This window comes from Planococcus citri, chromosome 2 (assembly GCF_950023065.1).
Source record: "Planococcus citri chromosome 2, ihPlaCitr1.1, whole genome shotgun sequence".
NCBI classification, from domain to species: domain Eukaryota; kingdom Metazoa; phylum Arthropoda; class Insecta; order Hemiptera; family Pseudococcidae; genus Planococcus; species Planococcus citri.
In genome coordinates, this window is record NC_088678.1 from 55,202,686 (window position 1) to 55,214,825 (window position 12,140).

General features: G+C 32.0%; 2 protein-coding genes and 1 long non-coding RNA gene across 3 annotated transcripts; 1 reads left to right on the plus strand and 2 right to left on the minus strand.

Moving 5' to 3' along the window:
* The first annotated feature begins 604 nt into the window (after positions 1–604).
* On the plus strand, positions 605–4,349 carry LOC135836529 (uncharacterized). Its single transcript, XR_010557047.1, has 2 exons — positions 605–869; positions 4,123–4,349. It is a non-coding gene; the product is annotated as an uncharacterized LOC135836529 (long non-coding RNA).
* LOC135836527 (uncharacterized) lies at positions 4,347–6,012 on the minus strand. The gene is made up of 2 exons (XM_065351419.1): positions 5,490–6,012; positions 4,347–4,591 (listed from the first exon to the last, which is right to left on the minus strand). The coding sequence occupies exons 1-2, from the start codon at positions 5,846–5,848 to the stop codon at positions 4,531–4,533; spliced, it is 420 nt and encodes a 139-aa protein (XP_065207491.1). The 5' UTR covers positions 5,849–6,012; the 3' UTR covers positions 4,347–4,530.
* A 1,963-nt stretch (positions 6,013–7,975) lies between these two features.
* On the minus strand, positions 7,976–12,020 carry LOC135836524 (uncharacterized). Its single transcript, XM_065351415.1, has 4 exons — positions 11,759–12,020; positions 10,949–11,540; positions 10,691–10,871; positions 7,976–10,617 (listed from the first exon to the last, which is right to left on the minus strand). Exons 1-4 carry the CDS (start codon positions 11,797–11,799, stop codon positions 10,427–10,429), a joined length of 1,005 nt encoding a protein of 334 aa, XP_065207487.1. The 5' UTR covers positions 11,800–12,020; the 3' UTR covers positions 7,976–10,426.
* Between the last annotated feature and the right edge of the window lie 120 nt (positions 12,021–12,140).

The window sequence follows — 12,140 nt, forward strand, 5'->3', positions numbered from 1 at the left end:
ATAAATCCATAGCCTTAAGGTTTACTGTATAGTTTGACCGTGAATAAGTACAACATACAGAACTAGGTACCTATACAATCATGGCTTACAATGAATTTCTACTTTCTTTTCGCCTTACCTACCTATTCTTATTATTGTTGAATAAATAAAATGAGTGTCGAGTTGAATTCGTCTATAACTAGTGTGACGGTTAAGATGTACCTATTGTGCTAGGAAAATATGATCTGTTGGTATTTCGCTTTATTGTGATTAGTCTGATCGTTATACCGAGCAGTTCGAAAATATATCCCTTCAATATCGAGCTTACTTCGTCTTGAAACCCTCTGTATTAACTTTTGAAACGAAATTCAATTTCATAAACTCAAAGCTTTCAAAATCAAAACCTTCAAACTTGAGCCAATGCTCGGGCATAAGGAATCATCTCGCGGAGATGTTTTCTTTTTTAGGACACCTTGTATATGACGAATTGTATTCGTATTCATCTTCTATTGCGGCGATTTATTTTCTATTTCTCGGACCATCGAATATTGAACAATAAAGAACCGACATTACTTTCATTAGAATTGAATAATATAGTATTTCCAAGCGTAGAAGGGATGGATATTCGTATAGGTACGATTTACTTTGACAGAAGAAACTTTTCGACAAAGATGCAGTTACGATCGATGTAAAGTTGACTGGTTGTAGGTAGTTACCGAAATGGCGGATCGTTCGTTATTGCCGATTTTTTTCATATCTTTAGTTTTGTTCGTAATTATAAAGTATTGTTTAGGAGCACATCTCGAATACCAGGATCGTTTCGATAATAACGTGACGCACTACGTGTTTCAAGAGCTTTATAACACATTAGTAGATCAAGCACCTTACAGGTGAGCTTTTCAAATTTCATTTACCTACCTACCTAAGCAAACCGCAGTACCTACATATTACCTATATGTCTAAAGGGTCAAAGACACCTTGTTGTATAAAAATATATAAGTGCAATTACCACATTGTGATGTGAAATCATTGTCATCCTTTGCGGTGATTCATATAGGTAGGTATGTACTGTAACATATACGTAACCGTAGGTATAAGTCTATAAATAACAATCGTGTGTACCAATATCTAGGCGGTGTAGATGAAAAAAAAGTATAAAGAAAAGACGAGTACACCTACCAACCAATTTAATAAGTATCTATGGCGGTAGTTTTGGTTTTCGTACGTGATATTCGCTGTGCTTATAAATGTATGAATCGAATATCATGACTGATTGCTTTTGAAAACTTGCCGACGTCATTTTTCCATATTAATGTTTTTAACTGTACCTATCATATTCGCTGATAATATCCAAACGGTCCCAGTACTCGGGTGGTTAATGCCTCTGATGCCCATAGGTGCTTCTTTTCATATCAAAACTATAGTATCGTACCATTGGCTAATGCGCTATTTTATTATATCCACGAACACGAGAAAAATGATTCAAAGTTCACGAAAGTGCGATATGCATCGACAATTTTTAAAAAGCAGCCCCAATTATAGCTCGTCAATAGCCGTATAAAGATATGGAGAATAAGCATCTCGTAAAACGAATACCTACCTGTCTGACTTTATCACCGAGAAATCAAAAACCCATATACTAATTATAGGAATATAATTCGTGACCAGGTTAGATTATTTTGACTGAATTCGTATAAAGTTCAACGAACTGCAGGTATTCAATCCACAGGTTACAGAATTTAGTAATTCAATATCGAATATACCGTTTGAATATATTAAAAAATGCTCATTTTTTTTCTTTTTGAATTTTACTATCCAGATTATCGAGTTTCGCAAACTAGTTTACGAGATATATAGGCTATATATTCACATTTGGCAAAAACGTGTGATATAAAATTGTATAGGTAGGTATAATACTCAAACTGGTTATTATAAAACCGCTGCATAGTTGTATCTTTAATTTTCCTATACCAAAAGTTCAGTTATTTTTTATGTCATTTTAAATAATTTATATACGAGTGAATTCGTTCGAAGAGGTCAAAATGACAGACTGGATAAGAACTTATTAAAAATATAAACATTTATAATACCTACTTATACGTCGTGGTGTCAGAAGTTCAAGCAATGATTACAGATGGAAGAAAAATGCCAATAAATCATGATTCCATAAATTTAACGATGAATTTTTTATTCTGGAGATTTCAGGGATTGAGAGATGAAAAAAAATCGCGTCCTAAAATTTCGTCAGTGTTGAAGATGTTGCCTTTTTAGTTTTTTGTGGAGTTATAATTTTAGTGGTGGAAGTTGATTTATCTCTCATTTGTTGGTAAAGGGTTGAAAAAGGTATCAAATCTTAAAATTTATGGAAAGTTTAGAAACTGAAATTGCACTTTTTCAAGAGATGAGGAGATGTCCGAGGTACTGCAAACCATTTTTTTCAAAAATAAAGAATTCTTCACAATAGCCACCGATTTTTGCCAAAATCCAAGAAATGTTATTTTTTTGGTCAATTCACCCTAATGAAACGTACGTAGACCTACCTAATCTTGTGAAATTAAAAAAAAAATTCTGACCACCAATAGGTATGACAGAGTGATTTTCAAGGCTTGAAATCGAATTACAGGTCACTATTTTGTTACAGACAAGTCGAGAAAATCATTGTACATTGTAATATGTTATCCGGATCGAGTATTTTCATTTCTACGAATTTTGTTCTCGGATTTTTTGGGTTCGAGGATTCCTTTCCAACTCCTAACAGGAGTTTTTTTCGCACATTGGACTTGAACACTCGACCTGAGCTTACATACTTAGACTTATGTGTACTTACTTCAATCTGAACGAGACCAACTGACCAAGCTACGACTGAAAAAGCATTTTTTTTTTCGAAGTCCCCAAAATCAAAATTTTAGCAGTTCAAGTTTATTTTTGATTTTAGGAAAATTTTGTAAGATTGGAAGAGCTGTTGGTAATTGGGATAAATTTTCAATTTCAGTAGATCTTTGTATGAAAAAGTATTTCATTTCAAACTTCCGGGCCTCCAACTCGTGATCAGTCACTTGAATGATACCTACTATTTTGGAGCCTCAAGAGAGTTTTCAATTTTCTGCGGGAATTTAAAATTACTCTGGGAAGGTCAGAACTTCAGAAGTGAATTTGATTGATGCTGATTAACAACAGAAGCCCATCTAGGAGGTTTTAAACTGTAGCCTCCAAAAAAATAAAATCGATTTCTTAAAAATTATACTTACACCAACGCAGTGAAGTATTCAATTAGAAACCATCGTCTGTAGGGTTTTTATAACCGCCCTACTCAGTCAAAATTAACCATTTTTGGGCAATTTTATAAGCTCCGGCGAGTTTTCAGATTTCTCCAAAAACTCAAGATGATAAGTGTTTTCAAAGTCTGAAGAAAATTGAAAAATTGCTGGAAGCTCCCAGAAAGGCTCACAAAGAGTTGCCTTCAAGCTATACTTACCTTCCCAAAGAGGCAAAGAATCTCTGTAACCCATCAACTTAGATCGAATTGAAATTTGACTCATTAAAAGAGCACAGGCCTAATACCAACATCTCATAGATAAATATTTTGAGTTTGAAAAGTTGATTTGATTTTTTGATCTTCGGTGAATTTTTGGAAATGAAAATAGCTAAAGGTTTTCGAATTTTTTACAAAAATTGTTTATAGAAAAATATAAGTCTGCATATTGAAGTAATTAGACAGAGATAACTTCGGCCAGAGTAAATATGGATCAATTTGAAAGCCAACTTCCACTGGAGGATTCAGGTAGACTTCAAAGTAGTCTCGATTCGAGATGCCAAATCAAATTTAGCACAAAAACTGATTTCAGATTGCTATCTCATGATTTATCATTTGTCTAAAAAACTGATTCATATAGTACCAAAAATGAGCTATGGGTATTTACGCCATCGGTGTTGACGAGCTGTAGGTATAGATTCTCTGCTTAGTAAAAATGTGAAATTTCAGATTTACTCTTTTGGTGAAAAATGATTTTGAATGAAAAAATGAAAAAATGCACCTAGAAATTAGCACATAGTAGACTGACTTCTCTGCTCTCTCTTCCTCTCCCCTTCCGGTAGATTTTTTCCTCTTGAAACTGCATTGAAATGTTATTTTTTATTTTTCAGATAACACAATTTTCCATCGCAGCTTCTCAAGATTTCCAAACTTGATAGAGAACTTTTCAACATGAAACTCGATTCACTAGACAACTACCTTATTTTTATTTTAAAAGCATTTCTTTTTCTATTTTTAATTTAATTTCTATTCAATAGTTTCAGTTCATTTTTTTCGTCATTTAAATGATGACAACAATGATGTAAGTTATAAGTCAATAAATTAATACGCACGATTACTTACAATTTTTCATTTTATTATTAATCAAGGTACAAATTTAAAATAAGAAAATAAATCACTTTGTTTTTAACACAATCGGTGTTAGAGATACCCTACCTATTTCAATAGTAAGTGAATAAGTAAAAATAGTACTTTATGAAGTTTAACAGGTAATTTCTACATGAGAAATCATTCTACGTTCAATTGCCAGTTGCTCTATTTAGCAAAGGTACCAGTAGGCTTGAAAGGCGTATTCTATTTCTGAAACAAACAAATAGTTATCGCATTTTTTTAAAAAGAGTATTCAGAGTATAAAAACTCAAGCTTCTCTAAATAGATAACTAGTTAGGTACAAAAATCATCGTCCAACCAAGTTCAAATGACTTAAATGATAAAATGCAAGAAAGAAAACTGAATTGCAAAAATTTGCATGACATGAATGTCGTTGATGTTGCATACATTCATTTTAACAGGCGTTGTTATATTTTATTCAATTTGTCCTGGAGATGTATTTTTATTTTTTCGAGTTCGAAATAAGATTCCCAAGTTGAAAAAAAAATTGGTAAGATTGAATTGGTTTAAGTAGGTACCTACTCGAAGGATTTTTTATTTTCTATCCATCTGACAACTTCAAAGTTTACTTTGATATTTATGCCCACTTACGAGAAATTTAGAACTTGTACGTAGGTATAACACTCTTATTGTAATTATTTTTGAAAATTCAATTAAACAAAAAAAAAATGTCTGAGAATGATTTTTAGGAATATTTTAATTTCTCAACAAGAAACAAAATGCACCTGAAATGCATTTGATTTTTCGTAATTTTTTGGTATCTCTACCTGTTTCCAGACACTTTCATGATTTTATTTGGAACCAACAAATTTTTCTTCGTAAAAACTCATTGATTTAATACCTACGAGTAAAAAAAATTACACGAAAAAAAAGTTGGGAAATTTTGAAAAACATTCGTATCAAGTATTCAGCACTTGATTTTTTAATAAACTGAAAAAAATGATACCCATCTAACCAAAACAAATGAAAACTACGTTTAAAAAATTAAAAAACGGATCCACCGATCGATTATTTTTTCGATCAACAAAACCTACTCTATAAGCACACTTCTAAAGTATCAATTAGTTGGTACCAAAAATACACTTACTTTTTATGGGTCTGTTGTTTACATTTCGCTCCATTATCAGATCCGCAGTCGGATAACGAATAAACATTGGGTCCTCCTTGGGGTTTATTCGAATTCGAGCCGGAAACCTCGTTATTATTGTTCAAGAAATCGGACGCCGAGGCGCTCATTAATTGCAAAATTCCATCGGAAGGTGCTACCACCAGAGTCACGTCGTTCATATGGATCCGTAAATTTTCGCTTCCATTTTGGCGTTGATCGTAGACAATTTCATCGTCCGTATCCGGCTTGGAGGTATTTTCAGGTACTGGAATTGTGTAAATAAACGCGAACTGAACAATCAGCAAACAAACGGCGATTACATGAGTGACGGAATTCATGGTTGTCAATGAGAGCAATGAAACAAGTCTAATACAACATCACTGTTTGAGGAGTAAGCGATAATCTTTGGCGCATCTAGACTTGGTACGTGATTCGTATATCTGGTTAATATAGGTGAATTGGCCAACAGCAGGAAGAAGCATTACTACTCGTAGTAGGTAAGGCCAAGCGCGTTCGTTGACGTCCTGCTATTCGTTGTTTTTACTCAGCCGCATCGATAATAAACGAAAGGTAAAAAGATAACTTGCTCTTCGTGCTGTATATCCAGTTGAAATTTGTTACCGGCGATGATATTCAAAATTGATTCCATCATTTCCTTCAGATGTTATATACGATGCACCTATCTCCAGTAGGTCTATAAAATATCTATCGTCTGCTGACTTGACTATATTTTTGGTTTTAAAGATCAACTGCAGCTTATTTACGTATATGGACAATTCATTCTGCATTTGAAGATTGAACTTTATTCAGAAAACGAACTTTGAAACATGGAAAATATTGCAAATCCAAAAATTAATTACTTTTATAAAAATAAATAAAATTTTAAAAAACGAATGTAAATACAGCAGCTTTTCTAGTCCAAAATGACGTTAATTTTAGGAATATTCGTCAATTTTTCAAGAAAAAATAGAAGTTTTCGAAATGATATGCTTCCACTTTTTTGTAGGTACCACGTTAAATGGTTAAATCTCGTTACATTGGGTAGGTATTTCATCAGCTAGAGTTTGAAGTTTCACCAAATCGTTCATTTCCTACCTACCAGCCGAATTTAACTATTATGTATGCCCATTGAATTTTACATAATTAAAAAAATAACATCATCAATGCTGAAATATTTTAACAATTCTTTTCTTCGTGATCATGTTCTCAGCCCCCCTCCCCCACCCCACACTCAAAATCACTTGTAGGAGTAGCTTTGATTTCTATCTTTATGAATATTGATCATATTATAACATTAGGGATCCTATGCCAAATGCAGATACAATTGTAATTTTTTTTCTATAGTTTAGAAACTGTGGAGAGCAATTCAGTAATACTTGAACACTATACCTATACTCGATATACCATTCAACTGGTTTTATTAACGGTAAATACAACTTCTGCAATAATAATCGTGAAGTTTAAGGTTGAAAAAAGTCGAATAATTCCCATAAATAAACAAGGTGATATTGCGATAGTTGCACTGGGTAAATAGCCTATCGATATAAATGAATCATTTTATAACGATAGGTATCCAGAAACAAAATTATTTCGTAGATACTCATCTCGTATTAGAATAATTTTAAACTTCAATTTGCTTCAGCATGAATCAAAGAGAAATTGTTTCTGAGGCAAACAATTTGTAAATTTTGTTTTTGTAGTTCAACATTCAATTTTTCCAAATTTCCTTGTCTCGATATATCACTTTTTGGAAATTATTAAAATGCCTGAACTGAACTCAAAGATCAAATTCGTGGTATACCTATTGGAATTCAAACTACCATCAGCACCACCTCTTCTTTCAAACCAAACGTTAACAAATTTGAATTTATTAAAATTGGACTCGATAAGTTGAACCTTTTGAAAGAATATGCGATAAATGTGTTCGTTCAGTCGAGATGCGGATTAGAGGTAGAATTCACATCAATTCCTATTGATTTATCCAGTATCCATAAAAAAGAAAAACATTTAACAATCGAACCTATCCTCTACAGGACAGGAGAGTAAAAATCAATCTTGATAACAGATACCAAGAAGTCGCAGAATCAATACATCGTTTGCAAATCATTGAGAACGAGCGAGGAAACTTTCAAATTATGATATCAATCTCGATCATTTTCAAAATCAATACATTTTATCGATAAATGATTCATCGTCTTCGGTGAAAAGAGTAACAGATCATTCACACGAACAATGCAGCAGACAGACGGAGAAAATTTACCGACGGGTGTTCCAAAAGAACAGTGAGTGACACATTAAACCGTGCACACTTCAGTCTGGCTGATAACATTTTTTTCATCATTAATTACGTAATAAGTACCTAATCAAAGAGTTCAGAGTTGACTAAAATTTTTTGAGCATACTTTTAAATTTTCATACAGAAATCCACTATCACTATCATATAGGTAGGAAGAAAAAAAATTAGATGATAACGTTCATTAATTTATTTTCAAGTCTTAACGTAATTCTTAATAAACATACATTACCTAATATTAAAAAATACATTATTTCATACGGGAAGACATTAAAATGCAACGCTATATCGACACCAGGCCGCTTAAATTCAAAGGATTACGATTTAATAAAATCGATCTCGAGATCACCTAATTCAATACATCTCGTAAAAATACAGCACCGTTCATCAGTTTCGAAATGAATATAAAAATAACTTATCAGATCACTTACGAATAAATGAAAAAATGTGTTACGTTCTCATCATCCAAAGAAACAAAAAAATCTATCAATATAACCCCGGTATAACCTTCAGAAAACTATAGTTACATCGCCAGAGATGAAACAGTGAACACATATGTTCTAATTCTAAGCTAAAAATCGTCAAAATTTAAAAACAAGTGTCGACTAATTCTACTTTTAAAATTTTTCCAGTGAATAAAAAATACCCTCATTTTGAAAAAGAAATTCCATTCGTTTTCTGGATACAAAAAGGTTAATATTTAAAACTGTAAACGAGCAATACTACGAGAGGTTTTGATTATAACTATTTTAAAATATAATCTTATAAAAATAAAATATAAAAACATAAACTCGTTCAGAATTACGTTTAAAAAATAGGTACGAATGAAGAAGAAAAAAAAAATGAAAAAAAAGCATTTAAAAACTTACCAACTGTAACCTAAAAATTATAAAACAGAATTCAATAAAAGTGTAATCATCCAAAGAGAAAAAAAATCAACTGGTTAACAAGCTTATCACATCAGCAAAATAATAAAATTTCAACAATAAAAGAAGAAAACTACAAAATAACGCGTACAACGCATAATACATCAGTCTAAAAAAAAATCTTATAAAATATAAAATATTTTACAAAAAAAATCTCTTCGAATTGAAAATTTATATAACGGAACAGTTCGTTTTAAAACATAAACTCGTCTTTTTTGAATACCTAATACAGTAATGGTCAAAATTTTTTAGAAAAATGATTTCACAAATTTCTTCTACGGTCTTGAAACACATTTAGAAAAGAAAAAAAAAACTATTCAAATACGAACAAAAATATCAACGAATCGTATACGGAAATGACTGTGAATTTGAACATCGGTGATGATAGAAATAATTCCTTAAAATAAATAACTTACGAATTATTAATCAAAATATGTATAATAATTAAATAAAATCAATCGTGTGAATTTAAAATTAAAAATGGTAAATTGCTATTCTCAAGTCTCATATCTAATCTGACTGAACAACTTGACTATAAAATCCTTCACGTGATAAACACAACTCCAACGATTATTATCGAAAACAAAATAACCGATATCAATTTCTAAAAGTCCAAATTATCATAAACTAAAATTTCACGTATTAAACGGAGAGTCGAAAAGGAATGATGCACAAAAATAACTTAGAAAGATTTTTGATTGTCAGAATTTCTGGTAAATTCAAGTCGCTACTATAATTTGTACTGAAAATTTGGTAAAATAAACCATATCAAACTAATGACTGAATAATATGCTTAATGTCTCCAATATGTACGATTAACGTACTATCAGTAATATTAAAATTCGTTCAACGTAATTAAGTCGGTTAAGCTGTTTACACTTCGATTTGATAACTCTAATTTAGTAAGATAACTCGATAAAATGAACAAAATAATAAGCAACTGGAATATGATAAATTGGGAACTTAATTACCGTTAGAAAAATAGCAACGTAACGAACACAAGAATATATAAATTAAAACAAATAGGCAATTAAACTTACAAGTAACAAAAGAAAATTCTTTCAGCAAATTACTAACAGCATTCTTGAAAAAAAAGAAGAAAAAAAAAACAATAATAAGATATCAGAGGTAGAAATGAAACCACACTAATATCAAATAACAATCAAAGGAACAACTTGTGAAGCGTTAACATAACCGTTCACCAATCCATAAAAAATTCAAGACAAAACAACAATCAATTCGAAAAATCGTTAAATTATAACGATTAAAATCGTACTTCAATCAGGGCAGCTGATTTTTAAACTTTCCAATCAATGGATGGAAATTGAGAAATTATTCTCAATCAATGACTTTAAAATAAAGATTAGATGAGTACGAATGTACCGAAAGGTAATTAGGTAATTTTATTCCTTAGGCCCAGTGAGAAGTTGAAGCGAGCAAAGTCCTATGATTACGTTACGTATAAATGGGCTGAATCAAAAAAGAAAAAAAAATTCATAACAAAAAAATTTCACAAAAAAATCACAAATAGATTTCGATAAATGCGTTTCACACTATAGGGTGAAGTTGAAAACGCGCGTATAAAAATGCCCAATATTTTTGCAGATCAAAACATCACAGTTTCTGGATATGTAACAATACAAGCAATACAAAAATCTAGGCCTAATGAAATAAAATGTACAAATACAAACTGGAATTCATTTTGGAGAAGAACTAGTAGAAGAATGTTGCGCATTGGAATATTGAACTAAATGCTGCAGTATGTAACGAAAGGCATCCAATCCAAATATCTGCCTCCATTGCAATTCCCATAAAGATTGTTCTGCCGGATTCGGACTTGTATTTTGAATTTGTTGACATGTTTCGACGGTTGTGGCCCAAATTGTTTCTACAAAATATAAAAATTTTTAGAATGCATCAAAATGAATATTTTCGACGCGGAATATTCACTATTAAATTACCTATATTCTTAAGTGATTTCTGATATTCGGCAGGATCGGATGTCATCAAAGCTTTGATATTAATAACTTCTGTATACCCAGAGATGTTCTTAACGTACGGATATAATACATGACTGGTGACAATGATAGAATTAGGTTTCACGTGAGCAATCACTGTCTCTACTATTTTGTTGCTGTCGTCCTGTTGAAATAATTTTACATCAGAATCGAACGAATACACACATACTTAATGATGATTCAACACTCGCTAAGACTTACTTCGTACGAAGTATCCAGTAATTGTGTCCAGACACGAGCAGGACCATGAGAGGTATCTGCTATACATAACACCTTTTTGGTATAATTATTATTATTTTGTGGTTGTAACGTCATCGAACCATCCGGAAACACATCGACTATAACGACGGCATCTTCTCCATCGGCAGTTTTACCCCCTAAAACACCTAGCTCTGGATGATTTTTCATATACGATTCCGCTGCAGAAGTGCACATGGAATAAATACGTTTTCCGACGGCTACTTTGTACGTTTTACTATCAGAGAATTCGGTAAGCAGTTTATGAGAACACCAGCCATCGATTGCGCTGAATATACTGCCAAAATCGCATTTCAAATCGGCAAGAAATGTTTCGTGTCTTATGGGTAATTTCTTTTTGCATTTAACGCATATCCAATTATATCTATCTATCACTCTAGCTTTACTCCATCTCATCGGCTCTTGTCCGCATTCGTCATTATTGCAGCATAATTGCTTCGATATCAATCCGTTCTTTTTCAACCATTCGCATAATTTATCCTCACAGCCATTCGCCAACAAAGGCTCGACCACATTCTTGAAGTAATCCGTGTGCCTAAAAATAGACAGAAAATTACCAACGTTAATAAATCATTAAAATTCTTTCCATGGAGTCATATCAACGTGATCTCAAATTAAGTATCGGTTACATAATATAATCGCATACTCGTTTTCGCTGCAATGCGCAATCCGGTCTAATAGCTTTAGCCATCATTTGCATTGAAAGTAACGAAACTGAAAATATAATTTATTGAAAATTGAATGTCACATTACCTTGTACTTTCCTTAAAATTGCTACTTGGCGCGCATTCCATTTTTTCCGGACTTTTTTTTCATTTAAACTTAAATCACATTCCGAAAACTTCGAATTCAACTCGAGGTTACCAAATGAACGAATTCCATCGTGGTTGTCGAAAATATATCATTATTCTTCTAAAAATAAAGTAACACACGCTTCGTTAAATAATTAATTTGAGGGAAATTAAAATAATAAAGGTTATTGATTCCCATTATCTTTATGACTTCCCTTTCCCCTCTACCACTAATTCATTCTTAATTTCAGTAGGTGGGGCATTCAAGGCCACAAGGACGTACATTTTGATTTTTGATGGAAAAAAATTGTGTAATTAATTTCCATTGTGTCAATTTATGCAAT